The following is a 24184-nucleotide window of genomic DNA, read 5'->3' on the forward strand; positions in this document are numbered from 1 at the left end:
TAAATTTAAATATCATATTTAAGTATATTCTGTGACTGGGCAATGCCAGGCAGTTTTATATAGAAATAGATAATAATGGGTCATTTCCTAATTATTGGGCATAAAAACCAAGGAAAACATTGTTTCAATCCTCTGTTGAAACTGTACTTTTAAAACTAAATTAAATTGGCGGGTTTAGCTTTAATCAGTAAGCATCATCTATCTCATATAATAGCTATATTTCCAATAATACTGCAATATTAGTGGATTTTAGGAAATGTACAATAGCAGGAGTTGGTTGAATTGGTAGCTTGTGAAAACAGAGCTTGTTTTATAGCCTCCCCCACTTCAACTCCAATATGAGTTTTGCTAGTAGAATTCTGGTAGTGTTCTGATTTAATGAAGAATTTTAGTTACATGAACAATACAAAAGTGTGTAAGTAAAAAAAGGGAAACATTGATTATTCAATCTGATTCATAAAAGTTGCTCCGAAATGGCTGGTACAATGCCGCAGCTCAACTTTCCTTAGATAACTTAATAAATAGAAACAATATGTAAAGTAACAGCAAAAACACTGAACTACTCTGGTTAGCTATATAAACAGCCTCAACTGGACTCCATAAACAAATAGACGATATGAAGGCAGGCCATAAAGCAATCTGTTATAAAGAATACAATAGGCCAGTTATGAGTGGTAAGAACCCCAAATACTAATTCAGTGTGAGGATAATAGCTTTTAAATAAAATAAGACATAATAAGCCAATCTCCACTTGAAATGCTAGAGTGGCATATGCCTTATTTTAATATCGCAATAATGTCTCGATCACTTCAACTTATTGAGCACCACTGATGTATTTAATTTGCCCCTCCACAATACAGTATCTATGAAAAACATTGTGTGGAAATGTGTTTTAGCAGAATCAGACTAACAGCTAAGTGACAGTGCAACAGACCAAATATTTTTATTGTCCAACTCTTCTGATTATTTGGATTCTTCGCACGACTATTTTCATCTCGGGTGTTATGCTCACGATGTTTCGGACAATGTAATCTCTGATCTTCAGTTGTATCTTGTCGAACTAGGGAATTTTTCTGTTGAACTTTTGTTGGTCGCATGTTCTCGTTCTGTCACGTAAAAGTCACAAGTAATTCGCAATTGTGTTCTTAGTATCACCTGCACTGTGTTAAATTGAACCTTTAACTTCTAGAAGTGTCACTTAGAGATGAATTTAATTAGTTTATCCGTTATGCCACTGTGTTCTTGTCTGATTATTATCAGTTAAGTTTAAAGGTTGGTGGGTAGGTAGTGGATCTGATAATTAATCTACTTAATATAATTTTAATATTTCAGCAGTAGTTCAGTATAGAAGCTGCCTCGTTTTTGTCCAGTAAAGGTATCTGAAACTTATATTTATTGCAGTGTGCTCATGTACTGGAAGTGAAACATGGCCTCTGAGGGTTGAAGACATGTGTTGAATGGAGAGAAATGATGTGATGGATGTGTGATGTTAGTCCTAAAGACAGCTTTGCTTCTCCAAGGAAGATCTGGACAGTATCAGGAGATGTGTGGAGAAAAGTAGGCTTTGATAGTATGACCACATTAAAAGAATAGATGAGAATTCTTGGGTTAGTTGATGAAGAACGGTTGAGAAAATTGGTTCAGTTGACAGGAGAATGCCAAGGAAAACACAAGATAATATGAACCAGAGAGATATCCCTTGTCAGAGATAGATTAGTTAAGAAGTCAATTTCTTAAAACCATTTTACACATGACGGCATGTAAAATGGAAGTTAAAGTAAATATGACGATGCAACAAGGTATCAGTTGAAAAGTTTGAGAGAAGCAGTGGTTTAAAAAAAAAAAAAAAAGTAGTCCCTCCCGCTACTCCTCCTCCGCCTGTTAATAATGGATATCTTAATGATAATGTTATTTAGAAATTCATTCTTAGGAAGGGAGTAGGTCTTTTTTTTTCTTTTCTTTTCTTTTTTTTTCTTTTCTTTTCTTTTTTTTTCTTTTCTTTTCTTTTTTTTTCTTTTCTTTTCTTTTTTTTTCTTTTCTTTTCTTTTTTCTCTTTTCTTTTTTCTCTTTTCTTTTTTCTCTTTTCTTTTTTTCTTTTCTTTTTTTTCTTTTCTTTTTTTCTTTTCTTTTTTTCTTTTTTTTCTTTTCTTTTTTTCTTTTTTTTTCTTTTCTTTTTTTTCTTTTCTTTTTTTTTCTTTTCTTTTTTTTCTTTTCTTTTTTTTCTTTTCTTTTTTTTCTTTTCTTTTTTTTCTTTTCTTTTTTTTTTTTTTCTTTCTTTTCTTTTTTTTTCTTCTTTTTTTTTCTTTCTTTTCTTTTTTTTTGTTAACTATTCTGTACCTTCCCCATGATAAATTATATAGAAAAAGCAACATATTCTGTAAGTAACTCTATAAAGATCAAAGCACTTGAAAATACTTTCTTTATTGGCTACTGCACAATTTTTTGGTCGGGTGGGCTTGCTGAGGCAGCACAATTGACATCTTTGTAGTTGGGGCAAACTCAACGTTTTCAAAGTTTGATTTGAAATTAAGTATTTAGACTACTAACTTGTATCACTGTTTTTTATATTTTTTTTATTTTTATTTTTTTATTTTTTTTTGTTAAAAACAACACGTCCATCTCCTTTATAATCAAAATACAGTAGAACCTCAATACGGTTGCCCTAGGATACGTTTTTTTTTTTTTTTTTCAGGTTACGATGTGCAATACAATGTTTTTCTGGACCCTGGTTACAGTATTTGCCTCGCCTTACGGTGTTATTTGATTATATACATGTGTACTATATACTGTACTGTATTTTGTTACTAATTTTTAATGATGTATCCTATGGGTCCTACTGTATTATAAATAATGATACATATAAATTATTGCTAGTGGAATATTTTCTAAGTTAGTTAAAAAAAAAAAGTTAGTAGTTGGTCAATATTTGTGCTACAGATGTGGTTTTCGGGTGATCTTGGCTTGGTCGGGTTAAAGATAACCTTTAAATCATATTTGTGAAATAATGATCTCAAAATAATCCCCTAGAAATTCTTTTTTGTCAAATTTAATAAATTATAAGTGTTTGCTGTTTTTTGCACTATTGGGACGAGCAACTAGTATAAAATGGAACAGAATTAAGGAAAACTGATATTGCCAAGAAAATACTTTGGCACATACATCTTAAATGTTAAACTGACCAGCACTTTTTTTTTCTCTCTACACCTCTTAATTGTTTATCTTTGTTGTGGCCTTGGAAAGGGTCATAAATAAAGACTCTAACAATGGGTTTAGGTAGAAAAGAATATATTGTATAAGAAAGTGAATACAAAGAAAGATTGTCAGTATTTTCCGACTGTTCAAGGAATCTGTAGTCTAGTGTTGCATCGCGAGAATTCCTCACAAGAGTATTAGACTGGGTTTTATAATGATTAGAGGAATCCATCTCAAGTAGATGGTTTATTGTCCTCATAACAATCTCTTAGAATTTATTGTTTTGGTTATTCGAACTACTATTTTTATTTTGAATGTTATTCTTAAAATGTTTTGGTTGATGTAGCTTTCAACCTTCTTTAGGGACATCTTGTTGAACTTGGAAGATCTATACAAAATTTCATCTGGAACCCTTTTGAATGTTTTCATTAAAGTAAAAGTGTTATTCATTTATAGTAGCAATTAAATATATGGAGTAATCATTAGATTAGCAAAGTTTAGTACCAGTGAATTTGAGAATACCGAACACTATGAAGGAAGACAGCAATGCTACTCTGCAAAAAAAAATTATCTCCTCTGATCGGGATCACTTTTTGTTTAATTTTGCTTAATTCGAAGATCTCAGAACTAACACTGTATCTCTATATCTATATCTATATATCTATATATCTCTATATGAGATACATAGATATTCAAATATTCAATTAAAGTTCTTCTTTACCATTCAAACACTGAGTTAAGAACATAATTTCCTTTCTGCAACTGACCATTTAAATATGTTATAGTATATCTTTTGTGTTGGTCTCTTTGTAATACTGGATTCCAGAACAAGAATTCATTTAGTCTGGTGAAGTATCTAGCTTCGTGTTGTTAGTTGAGGTAACATCGCTTGAAGGTGTATCATTCCTTGTAAAAGCCAATATGGGATGGCCATACTGACAAGATCTTATTTGGGTGGTGTTATTTTGAATATTTAGACAGGGTTTACTTGTAAAGAAAAGTATTCTCGTGCCAAGTTGTCCCAACAAACCCCTATACGAGAGCTGTGTCTCAGAATGTATATACAACTTAGTATCGCTTTTGAAATTAATTCTCTCATAACTTCCTCCTTTGAAGGGAGCCAGCTCAACCTGGCCAGGGTGAATGTTGCAGCATTCATCACATGCTCAAGGTTGGAATTGTTAATCAACAAGATCTTGATCACAAATGCCATAGATATGTTGTCAGCATAGATGTCAATAAATAATCTCAGAATATAATCTGGAAGAGGGTTGGACCCAGCATAGATCCTTGAGGTATGCCAACATGCTAAAGATTTCTATTCATTAACAACTGCTTTTCTAGATCTATCAAAGAGGACATTTCCAGAAATTTCATTGCTAACAAGTTTGAAGCAAACCTTGTGTCAAACCCTATTGAAAGCCTTCAATATGTTAATGGTCATTACTCTAAAAATTAAGCCCCTGTTGATATTAATTGATTTTTATGTATATTACAGTTAGTATGTCAGCTGTTGATTTTATAGGAAAAAATTTATATTACTCTGTATGGAGATGCCAAACACAGATCTGTATTTTTAAAATAATAATCAGAGGAAATTTTTAAGGAGATGAAAAGCACTTCTCCTCATTGGACAGCTTTGTAAAGATAGGATCTAGTTCCGGGTGTAGATTTTTAAGTACAATTTTGTAACATCCTGGACAGGTATATGGATGTTGCTGAGAGTATTTTTAGTTGTAAAGTGGAAGTAGGTGGCCCTGATAGCAATGGGTGAAATTTGATGTTACGTTCTTTGTGAAAAGTTCATGTTTATACTATGCTGGGTTAGGTCATAAAAAAAATACCAACTTTAGAATACAAGTTTAAATTATAAGAGCGGTGATTCTTGTTCATGTTCGCTAAAAAGTCTATCGCTATAGACAATTAATCTAAAATATTTGTTTCAGAGTTATGCCTCCTGCATGTAGACTCTGTCTACTTGGTAATGTCTAAGAAAAATGTAATTTTATTCAATTTCCCGTAAAAATTACCTTTTAACTATAAATAACTTTCTCCTCAATGGTTTTTTATAATTTTTGGATATATTACTCTTTTGGGAGCAGAACAATTAAGTACGCAATATTGTTTTTTGCTTAAAACGATATATGATTAAAACGACATATGATCTGTTGACTATATCTTAACAAGCACCAAAAAGTTTGACCTTGTGAGATGTTTACGAGTTTGATCCATTAATAATGGTTAGAAACAATTAATAGATTCTTTCACGTTTACTATCCCCCTTTTGGGGGGGGGCGATGGTTGCTGGCAGTTTGAATTTGAGTGCTTCTATTCCATTAAAAGTAAATGAAGAAGTGGTTTCTCTGAATAATGGGGGTGGCACATGGAAGGGTATACCGTTGTTAGTTTTAAGAGGTTAATACTATGCTGGTTAATGTTCCTATTCTTAGGCACATTTTTGAATTGTTTGAATTTTGTTTTTCTTTGTGTGGGTTTTTCTATATTTCAACCTTGTCAACAATTATTTTTGCAAAATATGAGTATCCATTTAAAAAAAAATTATTTATCAATTAAGTCAAAAGCATTTCTCATATTCTCCTGACTTGTTTTTTACACGAATAGTCTTTCAAATCTTTCTAATCTGTGTATGTTTGTGTGATATAAAAATGTATATGTTAACAGAACATTCAAATAAGTTTCAATATAAAGATTAAATTTTTGACAAATTTTAATGGTCTCTTTAAATTGTTCCTGCGTTTCTATCTGCAGGTCACTAGGGTCAGTTATTGGTTAGGTCTATGAAATAACTGAAATATATTAGAATGTAAAGGAACTAAATTAATTTTTTAAATAGATTTTCTTTGTTTCATTAAAATAAAATAAACTAAAGAATATCTTTGACTATATATTATGTATTTATATAGAATGTATTTAGAAAAAGGTTTAAATAATTAATTGCTTTTATTAGTATCTTTAAGATTTAAAATAAATGAAATTTATTTATTTTTTTTTTTTAGTTGTTTAAGCAATTTGCTGTTTTTTTTTATTTGTTTAAGCAATTTGCTGTTTTAAACCTGTCTGTAACAAACAGTTTTGACAAATAATTTTGTTTTAAGAAAACACTGCCATGCTAGCAGTTTTTTTGTTATTCTTTATTACATACCTCATATTGTAAATGTTAACTTTTCTATCTAGTAAAAAATTGTGAGCACGACTATATTTGAAATTATTTCCAAACATGTCACCACCTTTTAATTTTTCAGCTTTTTATACAAATGCAGACGTCTTATGATCATTCTCCTTTTGATGCTGAGAATTAGTGCAAGCTTAAGTGGTAGGGGTTTTTATTCAAGATTTCAAAACTTTTGGACACAAGGTTATGAGGCAACCATTTTGACTGCCATACAAGCTTTGTTAGTTTAAACTGAATTTAGATATACAGACCCTGATCTCGCTTTTATGACTGCCACTTTCAGAATTAGGGTTAATGTTGGGAATTAATGAAAAATAAAGTTTTTGTAAAAATGACAACACGCATCTGTATGTGTTAATAAGTTTTAAAATTAGATTATAAATGCCAACAAACTGTGCACAAGAACCAATATTTGCTTGAAGTGAAAAAGAAAAAAAAAACAAAAAAAAGCACTTGACAGATTTTGATATAGCATTTATCTCTCTTGTTTTTCTTTTCAGAAAAAATCCCGATTATTGTCGATTATCAAGTAAATGTGGGGCGCCGCCAAGAGATCCAGGTGTACGCGCAGAATGAATGGAAGGGAGATACGCCAAAGGCGCTGACCATCCGCAAAGTAAGTAGAATTTTGTTCAACAGATTAACATGAGCTTGAAAAAGTTTTGTTTAACCCCCCCCCACCTACCATTTCATTTTTTTTTTTTCTATTATGCTCATTGCACATTTATAAAACAAAATAAAAATATATGAATCAACCAAAATCGCGAAGGCTCTCTTTTAATTTGGTACTATTAGGTTGAGAATAAAGTTCTTGCGGAATTTTTTTAATTCTTTCAAATGATGTATTTTCAAATAAGTTTTCGTTATAATGTACTTTATATATCATTTTAAAGAGGTTTTTTTTTTTTCACTGTCTAATCATTTAAATTACAATTGTTTTAAAATGATCGTCTTCTTTTTGAATTTAAGATGGAAAAAAAAAAGCAAATCCGCACAATTTTCTTATTTCAATTCAAGCTAGGCCGAAAAGCAACATCAATGCAGTGTTTGGGCCAGAAACCACTACTAAACGCACAGCTCAATGGTGGTTTAAGAAATTTTGTGGTGGTGACGAGTCTTGAAGATGGTGAGCGTAGTGGTCAGCTATTGAATGTTGACAACGATCAATTAAAGGCCTTAGTCGAAGCAAATCCATGTACAATTGTTCGAGAACTTGCTTCTGAATTAGACGTAATATATAGAACGATTTCCAACCACTTGAGAGAAATTGGAAATACAAAAAAAATAATTAATAAATGGGTGCCTCATGAATTGAATAACAACCAAAAGAAATACCATTATGAAGTGTCATCTTCCCTTTATGTAACAAGAACAACCTGTTTCTTGACCAGTTTGTGACTTTTGATTAAAAGTGGGTTCTTTATTACAACTGGCGATGCTCAGCTAAGTGTTTATACACCCACGAAGCTCTTCCTGAAGCAAAAGTTGCACCAAAAGAAAGTCATGCCGACTGTTTGGTGGCCTGCGACCAGCCTCATCCATTAGTTTTTTTTTTTTTTTTTTTTTTAATGTAAGCAAAACCTTACATTACAGCAGAGACATACTGTCAACAAATGGATGAAAGACGTGAGAAACTTTGACAACAACACCCAGCAGTAGTCAACACCCAATTCTCCTCCATGACCATGCCCGACCGCACATTGCTAAACCGACTCTGCATAAGTTGAACGAATTGAGCTACAAAACTCTATCTCATCTGCCATACTCTTCAGATGTCTCACCTACCAGTTACCACATTTTCAAGCATCTCAACAACTTTCTGCGTGAGAAATATTTCAAAAACCTAAGCGATATTAAAAACGTCTTCAGCGATTTCATTGCTACCAGAACGCAAGATTTTAACGTTATTGGTATAAATCCATTTGTTTTGCGTTGGCAAAAGTGTGTTGATTCTGATGTTGCTTATTTCGGTCTTTTTTTGTTTGATTTGCGATATGTTCATTTGAATTTGAAAGTTAAAAACCACAAGAACTTTCTTGTCAACCTGATAGATCAAAACTTAAGGGAGGATTCCATACCTTCCTTTAGATTGTTTAACTAACTCTTTATAGAAGGCATAAAGTTTTTTTTTTTTTTTTAGCCTCTGGTGTGAGTATTGAGGAATGAACTTTTGTCTCCTGGCCCATTAGTAGATGCTATAACTATTATGCCAAATAGATTGGCTTATCATAAAAGATGTTTGGTGAGAGGAATAAACTGATTGTGTTTTCTTTCATCATGGTTCAATATTTTCATTTTCTTTTCTTTTCACTGAAATGTTTAAATTTCATAAGCAATCAGTTAGTTAAATATATTTACATTTGTGGGCGTTCTCAATTTATTGCCTTCATGCATAAAAAACAAAATGGCTTAAAACTGGAAAAACAATTGTATTTTGTGTATTTCCTGCAAAATCTACTCTTTGTTGATTACACTGGTCAACAACAAATTGTATTGTCTGCGTTTTTTTCAGCTGATTAAGGATGAATTTGATGCGTTAAATCCAAAAGTCCCATTGGTTTTGATCAATCAATTTGATTTGGAGTTATGATTGCATGTCTTTTGGGGTTTTTCTTTTACATTTTTGTTTATATTTACGCATGTGTGGAGCATGTTAGAAGATATTATTGGGGGTAAAATGTCATGTCTAATAATTGTTTTGATTGGAAATGATTATTTTAATGACAAGAAATATTCAGGTCCGATAGATTTGGGTTTTGTCGAAAAAGGGATCAGTTTGAAGCCTCAAAATCTTGCAAAAACTGGTACTCAGTATACACAAAGGACTGACCTGTGCAAGATGAATTGGTGCCTTATGTCATCAACGACTCTCTGATGGATAGACAGAATATTCTTTCGACCATTGTACATCAAGTTCAGCTTAATCAAGCAGTTCACTAAGGATCTGGACAAGGATAGTGACTGCTTTGACTGCTTCACTTATCTATGCCAGGCTTTTCCAGGATACACCATGGAGAAGTTAAAAGCTGGCAACTTTGATGGTCCTCAGATCCAACAGTTCATTGGAGATCCAGGGTTCGATAACTCGATGAACGAAGTGGAACTAGAAGTATTTAAGGCTTCTGGTAGTGAGGAACTTTCCTAGCAACAATAAAAGCAGAAACTACACAGAACTTGACTGCTTTCAAAAACTTAGATTGCAACATGAGCATCAAGATACACTATCTATTTTCACATATGGACTGGTCTCTTGAGAAGCTGGGTTCAGTGACTAGCAATGGTAGAGATTCCATCAGAACCTTAAAGGGATGGAGAATAGGTATCAGGGTCGCTGGGATGCAGTCATGATGGCTGACTACTGTTGGAATCCGAAGAGAAACTTTGCTGCTGCTGAGTATTCCAGGAGTTTGAAGAAACGAAATTTCAAGCCCTGAAGTTTGAACAATGGTGAAGCAACATGCAATTTACATGTACCACCATTCAGTTAACAATAATCGATGTTTCTATCTGGTAATCAATATGTTTTAGCAAAACTTTTTTTTTTTCTTTTGAACTTAGCATAAAAACCTGACCTGATGGAGAGAAACAGACGTCATTTCCTGACTCAGCAGTGCAAAAATATCGTAAATCAGTTGTAGAAATCTAGACATTCAAAAAATAAAAAATTGTTGTACAGTGTTATCAAACAAGTGACTTTCTATAGATTTCCATAAACTTTTCAGATGATATTTGTTTCCTGTTTTCATTTCAATCATGTCCTGTTTATCCTTTTATTTCGTTTGTTTCTCTGCTGATGCTGCCAGATCCGGTTGCCTTAAGATACTGGTTTCCTGATTTAAAATGCATCAAACATTGATGTTATTGTTTTTTTTTCTTTGCAAAATACAATTTTTCTCTACAAAACAAACAAACTAAACACCATGAATGAATATTTGAATATATATAAAGAACTTGAAGCATAAATTTTTTTTTTTCCAAAATTACTGGATTCTACATTAATTAATAAAAAAAAAAATGAGAAATTTCGGAGTAGAAGGCTCTCTCACATTGGGGGTCTCTACAATGAAGGCATAGGATTTTTGCTGCTTGTCTGGTTAGTATTTATGTTGGGGTGGGGGGCACCAGTGCTATGAGTTTATAGAAGCATATTCCATTAAACTACTTGTAAAACAAGCACGGGGATGCAACATTGTGCCTATGGGGCAGGAGTTGAAGCTTGGTTGACAGTGCAGGACCTATTAGATTGAAGACTCTTCTTTGGACCTTGCCCAATGGTGAGAAAGTAGTGGTTTTGGCATCAGCCCATACGTGGCAAGTGTAATTTCCTAGTGCAGTAGAGGGAGCCCACTTTTTTTTCTTTTCTTTTTTTTTTTTTTCTTTAAAGATTCCCCAACAAAAGGAGGGTGGACCTGTAAATTTACCCATGTCCATTCGTCTTTCCCCACTTTTGTCAATAACTACGTCTTGGAATCTTTAAAAATTTTGCACAAACATTAAACATGATATGAGTAAAAAAGTAACAGAACAGATTTTTCTGGAAAACCCTGGTTGTCCCCCTAGGGGTGCCTTTCAGGTTAAAATGACTAAAATTGACACTTTTGTGCTCATTAAAATAAAATGAATGCCTTGAATTTTTATAAAACTTTCTGAAAAGTTGTAACTGATTTCTATATAATTTTGTTTGTCTGTACTCTTGGGTGTGCCACAGTAGGCTTAATTTTTTTTTTTGGGAGGGGGGGTTCAAGCGGACATTTACCTATGTATACCTATAATGTAAGCGGCTAGGCTTTTTTAGTTCATTTTTGACATCAAATAGAGTAGTATACCATGGTAGGATGTTGGAAAGCCGATATTCAACATAAAAATCGTTCTTTTTAAGACTCCACGTACCAAAACATCATAAATTTGCTGACAGACAAAATTTAGGCATTTACGGACAAACTTTAAATGCCTGTATCTTTAAAACTATTAAAGCTAAGAAGATAAATGAGATCTCTATTTGATACTACATGAAACAAGCTTTTCAAATATTCAGTTAGAATGCAAAATACACTACTAGAAGGTTACACAATGAAAAAACTAGTTTATTAATTCAATGTATCAGATAACTGATCATGCATCATCATCAAAAAGCACAATAAAGACTCGTATTCACTGTTGCAACCATGAATTGCAGTTTTCAGCTGCTCACAACTTCTAATGCTGTGACCTAATGACTTGCAATGTCTGCAGTTTAAATGTTATCTTGTCTTCATAACAATGGGATCATTCTTGTCCCAGAGTCTGCTAATACAATCTGATAGTTTGTCTTTCGAGACTTGTTTATCCGATACCGACATAGGAACTTGTTATTTGCCTCAATGCCAGATTCTGTATAGTTGAGCAGACCAATGTTGCCATTTTCTGCAATTAACTCGGCACTGTGCCCTAAAACAACATGAGCACCGAGTGATATCAATCCATGGAATTGAACTAACATGGAGGTATGTAGTGCGAGAAAATTCTTTGAACTCATCAATTTTCACTTTGCTATCTGAGTTTGTTTTTTTATTTTTTTTTTTTTTACATGGAGGTCACCACTTATCAAGGCCCCGAAGCCACTCGGGGATAAGGGTTATTGCATGTACAGTAATCAATGAGATAGTATTGTAGTAATCATTAGTATTGGAGATTTGATAAAGTGTCTTACTTAAGGGGGCGGTTCATCAGGAATTTGTTTATGTTGGACTTGAAGACATCCAAGTTGTAGTCAGGTGGGAAACAGGCAAACGGACAAGAGTTCTACAGGTATGCACTTCTAAGAAAGAAGCTTTGTTCATGGAATCTACGTTTTGATTTAGGCACAGATAAAGAGTGGGGAAAATTATTGACGGTGGTTTTAGCTAGACGGGTGTTTATCGTGAAAGATTGGCAAGGGGGAACCAGAGATTGGAGCTCAGACGAGCACTTGCCATGGAAATAATGATAAAACAAACAGGCTTGCAACGTCTCTTCTGTGGGAGAGGTTGCAGGGAAGAGAAAACTGCATCCCCCACTAAGCCACAAAGTCTATTTTGTACTCTGTCAGGCAGGATAGACTGTTTTTAGCAGCTCCTGCCCAGATGTGGCAGCAGTACTCTATTCTCGGACGTACTTGGCTTTTATATAGATAGAGAATTGCATCAGCAGTGAGCTGGAGCGGTAGAAGGACCCCATTATTTTCCCAGCGACCTTGGCAATAGACTTGATGTACGTGTTTCATTTCAGATCAGGAGTAAAGGTCACACTCAGAAGCTTGATTATTAAATGTGTCATTAGCTCAATTGGTAGCAACTAAGGCTTTAGCGCTAAATGTTTCAGTTTCAATTTTAGCAGATGGCACCCAAGTCATATATCTCAATCTTGGTTCTTAATTCACTATCAATTCCTTGAGTGAGCTGTTTTTGGTTGGATCTCGTTGAGGTTGTAGGAACGTGGGCAACTGAAGTGATGCAAACAATTGGGCAGACGTAAGTTGCAAGCACTGGAGGTAATGGTACATCACACCACTGTATGGAGTTGCAAGTTTTTGTACTGTTGGCCTCTGCTCCTTAAATTTCAACAGTTTGCCATATGATGGAAGAACATCAGCTCCAGCATCTTTCAGGAGTAAACGAAAGTCTGTAAATCCGTTTGGTCATTTTGCCACTCTCGTAGATGGCAGATGCACCCTCCAAATGAAACATATCGGTCTTGGATGGACTCGTTGCATAGGATAGAGTATCCCACTTTAGCAACCTCTTTGTTTTGAAGGTATTTGTTCTTCAGACCGAAGGCAAACATTTTGGTGGGGAAGTGTTCTATGCTTCAGCAGCAGCAGCTTTGGTTGAATCCATATAGTTGCTCAGTCATCAGTGTTGTTAACGGTCACTGACTTCCTCCAGAGGACGCTTTGCTTTCAGGACATAGGTGTGACGTTGGAGCACTATCTTCTCATCAAATGACCTTGATGAATGATTCTTTTGTTGTGTCTTTGAACACAACTTTGAAGTTTATCACTTTGTGTGACCTCTAGCTTGGATAAGACCTGTTTCACAATTTCATCGAAGTCTGGCTCTTTGTCGAATCGAGATCTCTTGCAGTTCTTGAAAATCTCAATGAGAGCAATGTTTGTCATATTGATTATGATTTTTTTTTTTTTTTTACAAAGGCATCACCACATTATCAAGGCCCAGAGGCCACTCAAGGATAAGGGTTAAAGAGTGTACAGTAGAAGTTGGTCAATATAGTAATCATTAGTAATGAAAATTTGGTAAATTTAATAACTTATATGGAACGGCTCATCAAGAACTTATTTACCTTAGACTTGAACACAACCATATTGTAGTCAGCCGGAAAGAAGGAAAACGGAAGACAATTCCACAGGCGTGCAGTTCTAAGAAAGAAGCTTTGTTCATGGAATCTATGTTTAGGTTTAGGCACAGATAAAGAGTGGGGGAAATTATTGATAGTGTTTACAGCTAGACGGGTGTTTCTTGTGAAAGTTTGGCGAGGGATTGTATATTTAAAATAAAATAAAATGTGAGATATTGAAAAATGAAAATATTTAATTATAATGGATAAATTTAAAAAAAAAAAATCAATTTTTTCTGGTTTATGACTAATATTTGACTGAAAATAGCTTAAAAAAGGGGTAAAAATCAGGATTTTCTAGAAAACTGGAGTTTCATGGTTTTCTGATGCCAGATTTGGATTCTGCGTCCCAAAAAATATTGGAAAAGTGGTCTGGATGATGAAATTTGAGCAAGAATTATCTGGATTTATGGTTTAAACGGTCATTGTAGATTGTCCAAAATTACGAAAAAATGGGCAAGTTCAAATTTTTTCATTATGTTAGAATTAAAATGGTTCCTAAGAGTAATTTTTTTCACCCAACTGGATTATGATAGCTTTCGGTCTAGATTCTTATTTCTGAAGGATGAGAAATTTCATCTTGGGGCTTTTTTGCAATCTTTCGTTAAAATGTAACAGCCGGGGGCAAATTTTGAGCTTTTTTTATGGAAAATTTTGTGAAAAAATGCCTCGTTCACTGTGCACTCATGGCGGACCATGCGTACTTCACTTTTTTGCAGTTGTGGCAATATTTTCTGTGTATTTGTTACCTGTGAATGTTAGGTTAACGAGTTTAAATGAACTTTCAGCTCGTGTTCTTTATATTTCCTGTCGATGGAAGAAATTCTTGAAAATATGGCTGCCAGTATACTTGAGGATTATATTTCACCAAATGAGTAAATGTCACTAAAAAAGCATAAACGAAAAAATAACTCTAGGAATAGGCACAATCTTTTTTGATCCATTTACATTTGGTGTGGGGAAAACACAAACGTGTCACTTATTATGGCTGCACCTAATCTTTTTCCTCTACTGAGGGATGTTTATAATGCTTTGCTATAAAGCCGGATTATAACGATGTTTTATGATAGGGCTACTATTATAAAGTTTTATAAAATGCAGTGTCAAAGGAGCCATAATGTTAATGTTTCCTTCTCCAGATTATCAAAACCATTCATTCAGGAAATAAGATTTTGTTTTGTGAAACTAAAGTGATGCAATAGGAAAAAAGTAAAAAAACAAAAATACTCATAATAGCACTGATTAACAGTAGTTTTTAAAAAGTGATAATAGTTTGGTTTCCGAGTTTGCCAGTCGGACTTAGGGTTAGTGATTGATAATGTTTTTTCATGGTATTCACACGTAAAGTAGAATTTATACTCATAAATTTAGTTTAAACTTAACGTTTTCCCTTCATGTACTGTATGCAACATTTTGATAAACTTATTGTGCGGTATTCATATTTTTCCCCTGTGTCTTTCTTGCCTGTTTATCCATTTGTATAATTTTTACTAGTGCCATTTTTAAGGATGCCATTTCAACCTAAATTCATACTTCACCACAGGAAAAAGCATCACAAAAACATAGATCAAAGAGAACTCCAACATTAGGCATTTCAGCATGCAGTTGTGCTAATTCACATCCATCTTGTGCGAGAAAACACAAACTGTCACTGATTGTTGCAGCTGTGCGTAGTCATCGTTTTTCTTTTCCTCATTTATGAGGCTTTGTAGCAAGATTCAACCACAATTCCTTCAAATGCTAAAAAGCAAATGGCTCTAATTACTGCACTCTTTCTTTTTCTACTTCATTGGGATTCTCTTTTCCTCCTCACTCACCAAATCAAGTAAGTTTTCACAGGAAAGTGTTAAGATAACTCAAGGGATAGGCACAATCTTTTTTATTCACATCCACCAACATCTGGTGCGAGACAGTGCAAACATGTCATTGATTATTGCAGCTTTGACTACCCACCTTCTTCTCTTCTGAAGGTTGATGTACCTCATTGCACAGCAGGTTTATAATGATGTTGCACAACAGGGATACTGTAATTTTTTGACATAAAAGAAATGTATAAAAAAACTGAAATTTTTTATTTTTATTTTTTTAATTTTTTTTTTTTTTCGTAGCTTACAGGAGGATGCACGTTTCTCTTCCCTGCAACCTCTTTCCCACAAAAGAGACATTACAAGCCTGTCTCTGCTTTATCGTTATTTTCATGGCAAGTGCTCATCTATGGTCCCCCCTTGCTGAACTTTAACGGAAAACACTCGTCTAGCCAAAACCATTATCAATAATTTCCCATACTCTTTATCTGTGCCTAAATCTAAACATAGATTCCATGAACAAAACTTCTTTCTTAGAACTGCACGCATCTGGAACTCTCTTCCGTTTGCCTACTTTCCAGCTGACTACAATTTGATTGTCTTCAAGTCCAACATAAACAAGTTCTTGGTGAACCGTCCCCCTAAGTAATCCAATTTACAAATTTTCCACTACTTATGATTACTATGCTATAATCCCATTGACTAACGTATGCCCATTAACCCTTATCCTCGAGTGGCCTCCGGGCCTTGATAAGTGGTGACTCCTTTGTAAAAAAGAAAAAAAAAATGTCTTATTCAAAAATGTGATATTTAAAGTTTAACTTCATGCAAATGAAGAAACTATTCCATGAAACGCGGATTCCATGAACAAAGCTTCTTTCTTAGAACTGCACGCCTGTGGAACTCTGTTCCGTCTGCCTGCTTCCCACCGGACTACAACTTGGATGTCTTCAAGTCCAATGTTAACAAATTCCTAATGAACCGCCCCCTTAAGTAAACACTTCATCAAATCTCCACACTAATGTAATGTACTTGCAATAACCCTTATCTCTGAGTGGCTTCCGGGCCTTGATAAGTGGTGATCACTGTAAAAAAAAAAACAAAAAAAAAACTATATGCTGATTAATTTGCATAAAAATTTATACTCGCATAAATATTTTTAAAAAAAATTTTTCAGAAGTTTGTGAAAAAAAATTGATATTTTTCTATTTTATGTCAAAATAGAAATTTAACTAATTTATACATCAAACAAAATTCTTTTCTTTTAAGGTCTCTTCTACTCCCAACAAATCCATTACCGAAATTGACAATCATTATTTTAGCCCATTTTGTTAAGATGATATTTTATAAGCAAGCCATTTCTAATCACCCTAACTTCCTTTCTTATTCTACCTCAGTTTTGTTTTTTTTTTGTAATATATTTTCATTTATATTTTTATTATTATTTTTACTTCATTCTCTTTAGGGTTATGCAGCTTTGCAAGAGCGTTTCCATTGTCATTATCTGCGACAGATCAGGGGAGATAACTATTGTGCCATGAGGGGCTGTGTTGCTCAAATTCTTGTCCATAAGATTTCAATTAAAGAAGAATACTCAGACCCGATGCATGTTAAGAAGGCAAGTATTTTGTTTTTGCATGGTTTCTAAATTTTCAAAAAAAAAAAAAATGAATTTAAAATTTTAATTTTTAACTTATTTTGCATATTTTCGTCTTTTATTTACTGTACTTCTGGCTAGATAAGACTTGTTTTCTTCCCCATTTAAAAAGAAAAATAATCTAAAATGATAGTCTGACTCTTTTAGCACAAATGTACATTTTGCAGAAGACGACAAAAGTTCAAAGGTAAACTTGAACTTATCCTTTTAACAAAAATATACTATCGGTTCCATATATCTATTATATATAAAGAATAGTTGCCTGCATATGTCTGTCCAACTAAAACTTAGAAACTGCACAAGATACGTACAAAACTAATATATTCTTTCCAAAAAGATTGAAAGATTTTATTTGCGTTGGACATTCATTTAATTTATTGATTTATAATTTTAAAATTATGAAAAATACAATTTGAATGGTAGTGTGGGGCTTGAGGCAAGATTACAGAAAATTCTTTACTTTTTCATAAAATGTGGGATGTGCTTAAATGACTTAACTTATTGAAAGCTATTTCAATAAATGTCACAATACTTACCCTCCACCTCCTTTCTCATTCACCCTCCACCTCCTTCCTCATTCAATGCTGAGTGCATATTTTGTTCAGATCCCAAAATTACAGATTATAAAATGTAAAAGTGAGAATTAAAAAAGCTAATCTGGTATAATAGGTTGAAGATAAAACAGTAAATACTGTCCTTTGCCTTGGGTAACCATGAACCAAATTAATGCAATATGATCAGCAGGGTGGGGACTACCTTCTCTCATACTTACTAATAAATGTTTTAAAAATAAAACCATTGAAGCTCTGTAAAATGATTACTTTTTCTTTTGATGTTACACTCTTTTAACTATTTTATTTTCTAGACTTCTCCTTGATGCTAGATCTGCTAGTTCTCGATAATTTTCTATTTTCTTTTTCATGAATAGCTCCTCCGTGAATATTTTCAAAACACATACTGGGAATTGGAATCCTGGTCTTTTGCAAAACGGCTCACACCTCACACTGATGTTCTCTCTATGATGGAAGAATGCATAGATGCATTTTATGATAAGGTAAGTCATCACATTTTATATATATATATATATATATATATATATATATATATATATATATATATATAAAATTCAAATGACCTTGTAACAGGTGTTGTAACCCAACTTCTGATTGCGCATGCGTACATAAACAAATAATCAACGCGACAATGAAACGTATTGTTTTACTGTGTACGTTTTTGGCATCCCAATTGTTTTTTTTTTTTGTTTTTTTTTTTAAATTATCCAAATAAACAATTGTTAATACTTTCTGCATTTTTTTTTTTTTTCATTGTTCATTTCTGTATTACATTTAAGTTATTTTAACGCAATTTTCCTTCAAATAAATCTACTTTAACCTGTTGACAACCATAAGAGCGTTTTACAACTTAAATTTGAATTTAACTTTAAGTATTATATTATGGTAGCTGTTCAGTGCACATTTACATATAAGTATGGCAAACCACTTATAATTCAATGGCTATAATTTTTTTTCAAAAATAAACAATTATAAACAGAACGACTCATAGAAATCTATCTATATTCTTTTTTCATTTTAATATACTTTCATAGAAATGTTTGTTATGTCACAAAAAACTATTTTCTTTACATCACAAGTGCTACGCTAGCAGTATCAGAATTTTTGTAGGAATTTTTGACACCCCTAACACGAAACTGCGAATACAATATAAAAATCTCGGAATTTCTCTGTTAAAAGTGGGTTATTTATTTTCTTTATGGATTATACTTCCAAAATAAACTATTACAGTTGTTTTAAAAGTAATAGAAATATTTTTTTTTATAAAAACAGTAATGAATTTACCGAACTCAATATTTTTCAATTTTTAAACTTTAAAAATCTATCAAAATTTTTCTATTGATTCTATTTTTACAATATTTTCAGGGTCAATGTGAAATTTTATGTTCTTTCCAATAAATCGAATATAATATTTTAGACAAACGTTTTTTTTTTTTTAAATTCACGAACCCCCCCCCCCCCCCCATCCCAATTTTTAAGTGTCTATTAAAAAGTAAATAATTAATTTAGTAACCCGAAAGTAAATAATTAATTTACTCACAAATTGAAAAGAAAAGGTCAATACATAATATATTCAAATTTAAAAAAAAAAAAAACATAGTGTTCTTTTAGAATTTTACCTGTAAAGTTTGAAGTTTAAAACCTTTTTTTTAAACCACGTTATTTGTTTTTTCTTTTTTTTTTTTTTAATGGAACCTTGGTCCTTGCTCCTTTTAATTGAAAAAAAAAATTAGGACTTGAATTACATTTTTCGAGGAGTTATAAGCTTGGAAAGACAGGGGTCGAATAATTCACGCCTCCCATTTTGTAAATGTCTAATAATAATTAATTTAGACCCCGATAAGTACATAATTATTTACTCACAAATTGAAGAGAAAAGGTCAATACATAATATATTCAAATTTAAAACAAAAAAAATACTGTTTTTTAGAAATTTACCTGTAAAGTCCGAAGTTTAAAACCTTTTTAAAAAAAAACACGTTTTTTTTTTTTTTTTTTTTTTTTTTTTTTTTTTTTTTTTAATGAAATCTTGGTCCTTGCTCCTTTTAATTGAAAAAAAAATTAGGGCTTGAATTGCATTTTTCGAGGAGTTATAAGCTTGGAAAGATGGGGTGGAATTATTCGCTATTTCTGACACTGCTAGTGCTACGCTCATACATTAATTCCATAGCTAATATAACATACTGACCCAACGGGTCACGAGTAGTCTAGTTTATATATATATATATATATATATATATATCAATGTTTGTGATGTAGAAATCGATGGGTTAACAGAACATTCAAATGAGTTTTAATAAAGCTTAAATCTTTCACAGAATTTAAAGACATTGAAATTTTGCTTGGATTTCATCTGGGATCACTAGAAGAAATTAACAGTTGAAATATATTCAAACATAAAGAAATATGATTCATGTTATTTTTAAATAGATTTATTTATTTTTTTTTTTTTTAATTTATTTATTTTTTTTTTTTTGCATAAATCAAACCGAGAATGTCTCGGTGAAGGACGTATTTGTAAAATGGTTTGCACATTTAAATAATTGTTTTTATTTGTAGTTTTTAGATTTAAAATGAACAAGTTATTGTCAATTTGTTAAAACCAGTTGCCAATTTTTGCCTTGTAAAAACAAAGGATGATGCTAGTTCATAAACCAAACCGCCTCTTAAAAAAAAGTAAAGATATGATGTACATATTCATATCAAAAAGAAAATATTGTACACCAAAAGGCATATAAATTGATTGAGTAGTTTTCTTTTATAAAAAAATAATTTTGAAATGATTAATGGGAATTTGCAGGCTCCCCTCACTCCATGTTAAGAATGGCTTTCTAAAATCTTGCAAAAGTTGGAATTATTTTGAATTATTTTCCTTGTCCTATAACATGGCATCGAAAGATCATTGGTTGTCGTTTAACTATAAAATTTGATTTTCTTTCTTTTTATAATAAAGGTATTGGATTAATTTACGTGATTTTCGTGTACAATATTTTCTTTTCGTCATGGGTGCACACACCATAAATGTTTCTTTAATTTAGGTAGCTTTTTTTTTCTGGGAGGGTGGGGGGGGTTATAGACTGGATTAATTATATTTAAATTGATCTAGAGCAAGTAATGTTTTTTTTTTTTTTGTTTCTTCAAAGAAAATACCACTGCACTAACAATATTTTTATTACTAGACTTTATATTGCCAATTTCTTTTCAAGGCAAAATTGTAAATATGATTACATGTTTCCCACCAACAATATATCTCATATGGGCAATGCTAAGTAAGGCCACAGGGGAGACAATTGAAGCAGAAAAACTGAAACTGGTCTGCCAGGACACTGTATATACAAATCTAGGCAAATTTGGGCATATTTTTTTGGTTTGAAAATAGTGTTATGAAATTTTGACTATAGAATAGTATTATAATCTTCAAAAAAACCTGCAAATTTTCATTAGACCCAAAGATATGAGCATTTCAAAATTTATTTTGGCTACCAGTATGTGTGTGTAATATATACCACTTTTTTTGGCAATTTTTTAAGTTCCAAATCTCAGCAACTATTGATCAGAATTTAACAAATGAAGGCTCGTTGGAAAGGTAATGACCTGAATTGTGTAGTGGGCTATGTGACATTTGCCCTTAAGATCACACATTAAGGGGATCATCCATCATCCAGCACCTATTGGCACTTTTTACAGCCATAAAATGTTTGTCATAGTCATTTGTTTTCCTAGTTTTGCATATGAATTACAAAATATCTGATATTTCCCAAAACCTCTAACCTTGATGGAGGGGAGACTAAAACTTGCTGCTATGATTTCAAATGATCTGAAATAATAGCAAGGGGAGACTTGATTCCAAATATTTTTATATGTTATATCTCACCTCTTTGGTTTTCATACATAATTTCACAGTGTATAAGGATTATTTGATACTGGAGATATTCATAATCGTACCATATTTCCAAAAGAGGAGAGATATAACATATGAGAAATATTTGGAATCAAGTCTTCCCTTGCTATTATTTGAATCATTTGAAATCATAGCAGCAAGTTTTAGTCTCTCCTTCATCAAGGCCAGAGGTTTTGGGGAAATATATATAATAATAAAACTCTCTGGGCCTTGCTTGCTTTCTTGCATCTTGTCTTTGATTGGGTGATTTTATCTTTTTAAAAAAAAATAAATGACGGGTAAAATCATATATATATATATATATATATATATATATATATATATAATGGGTGTGCATATGGTCGTGACTCAGAGGCTAGGAATAAGGCTGGAGAGATGTATGCTTTGTTTTCGATTCTAGCTGGTGGACCCCGGGTCATATTTTAGTTTTGATGTCACTACCAAATATTACGTTCAATATAATAATTGATAGAGAATTGTCTCTATAATAATAAATTCATAATCTGCATAAATTATACTATCTTATTTAAACGTATCTTACAACCAAGTAAAGCCAGGTGGCATTTTAGTGTATATGTGTGTGTGTGTATATATATATATATATATATATATATATATATATATATATATAGCAAATAGTTAATAAGACATGTTAAAAAACACTTTGAAAAAGAGTTAAAAACATATTTAATATTTTATATATATATATATATAATATAAAGCTGAATGTCTGTGTGTGTGTCTGGTCACGAATATGCTCCTATATGGTTGACTATTTTAAAAAAATTGATTACATATAATGATAGAAGATGTATCGAGACACAGGAATGGGTATGTTTGATCTGGCAGAACGGTGGTTCATTAAAATTGTGGGGTCTGCGTTCGCGCCTGGTTCACAAAGTATGGAAATAAAAAATTTAAAAAGTTAAAGAAACGTTTACAAGTGTTTTTGATATAGATGTACATAAGAATACTTTGATAAGTATGTTTTAACTTAAATAGGGATGGTATAATAAAATTGTGGGTTCGTTCGCACCTGGCTTCCATAGAATGAAAATAGGCACAAACTTTAATAAAGACTTTTCATATCTATCTGCGTATGTATACTTTGATAATTATGTTTCAGTTTGAAGAAATATGGTATAATAAAATTATGGGGTGTTCGTTCGCACCTAACCTCCATAGAATGGAAATATGTCACAAAGTTTAACAAGGTTTTTTATTATAGATCCACAGAATATTGTGATAAGTGTTTCAGTATGAACAGGTATGGCATAATAAATTATGGGGTTTATCTATTTTATTTTTACTTTCATCATATTTTGCCTTGGTTTTGATACCCCCAAATTCGAAGTTATCTCTTTACAACCCTTCCTTTTCATAATCAATCATACTTTCTTAAATCAGAGTCCATTTTCTGTAGGCTGCTTTTGAACCCAGTCAGTAGTATATATATAAGATACATTTGAAGCCAAAACCACGCATTATTACAAAATAAACATTTATTTTGTTTGAAATTTATAAATATATTTCGAAGTTAAACTTCATCTTCAGCATGTCTTTCTATTTTTTTTTATTTTTTTTGTCATGTTGTTGGAGCATAGAATCAGAAGTCAGTTTGTTGTTTCTACGATGGTTTGGTCACGTGGAATTCACGTTAGGGTTTGTGTTCCTTGAATAGAAGCGCTGGTTGAGTTTAAATAAAATAAATATGTATTAGATACATTTGAGGCCAAAGCAACGCATTATTACAAAATAAACAGATATTTATTTTGTTTGAAATGTATATTTTCAAAGTTAAACTTCATCTTAGTTTGTAATAATGTGTTGTTTTGGCTTCAAATGTATCTAATACGTGTTTATTTTATTCAAACTCAACCAGCGCTTCTATTCAAGTAACACAAACCCTAACATATATATATATATATATATATATATATATATATATAAAAAATTATCTATTCTGCATTTGACATTGATAACTTCTGTACAATAATATTCATATTTCTTACAATAAAAGTCTTTCGGATTAGTTGATCCAGCGAAGTAAATTCTTAAATTCGGATCATTTCTTCATTATTCTCCTTCACAACATTGGCTGATTATGTTATTAATCAAAAATATTCTAAACTTGTCTTTTTTTTTTTAGATAATTTGTTTTAGATAAATATTAACTTTATTTTTTATAATTACTTCCCTAGCTTATTAATCTAGGAAGCAAACTATTCTACTTATTTAGAATGTTGTCTTAATGAAGTCTTTCAAATGGCTCCCAGAATTTATTAATATTTGCTTATTCTTACAGTCTGCCTGATTTAATACTCGATGCTAATACAATCATCTATACAAGATATATACAATTTTTATTTTCGTTTGTCAGAAACTTTTCCTGATTAAGTTTATGCTGTCCAGAATATGGACAATATTAGACTTTGTCAGGTATGCTAGATAAAAGCCTAGCATTGTTTATGCATACATTTCTTGATGTTTGTA

The 24184-nt window shown here is 32.1% G+C and overlaps 2 protein-coding genes across 14 annotated transcripts in view; one reads left to right on the plus strand and one right to left on the minus strand.

Annotated features, from left to right (window-relative positions):
* Positions 1-24184, plus strand: part of LOC145303550 (uncharacterized) — a 553816-nt gene that overhangs the window by 514042 nt on the left and 15590 nt on the right. For all 13 annotated transcript variants that reach the window (XM_080145051.1, XM_080145052.1, XM_080145049.1 and 10 more), the window contains 3 exons: positions 6886-7001; positions 17027-17179; positions 18147-18272. In XM_080145051.1, the coding sequence (XP_080001177.1) occupies positions 6886-7001; positions 17027-17179; positions 18147-18272 (395 nt within the window). The remainder of the gene's footprint in view (positions 1-6885; positions 7002-17026; positions 17180-18146; positions 18273-24184) is intronic.
* LOC145303551 (uncharacterized) overlaps positions 1-24184 on the minus strand; it is an 81874-nt gene that overhangs the window by 8927 nt on the left and 48763 nt on the right. The gene's annotated exons all lie outside the window — the stretch shown is intronic.

This window comes from Euprymna scolopes, chromosome 19 (genome assembly GCF_053919585.1).
Source record: "Euprymna scolopes isolate OS-2025 chromosome 19, ASM5391958v1, whole genome shotgun sequence".
Lineage (NCBI taxonomy): Eukaryota > Metazoa > Mollusca > Cephalopoda > Sepiida > Sepiolidae > Euprymna > Euprymna scolopes.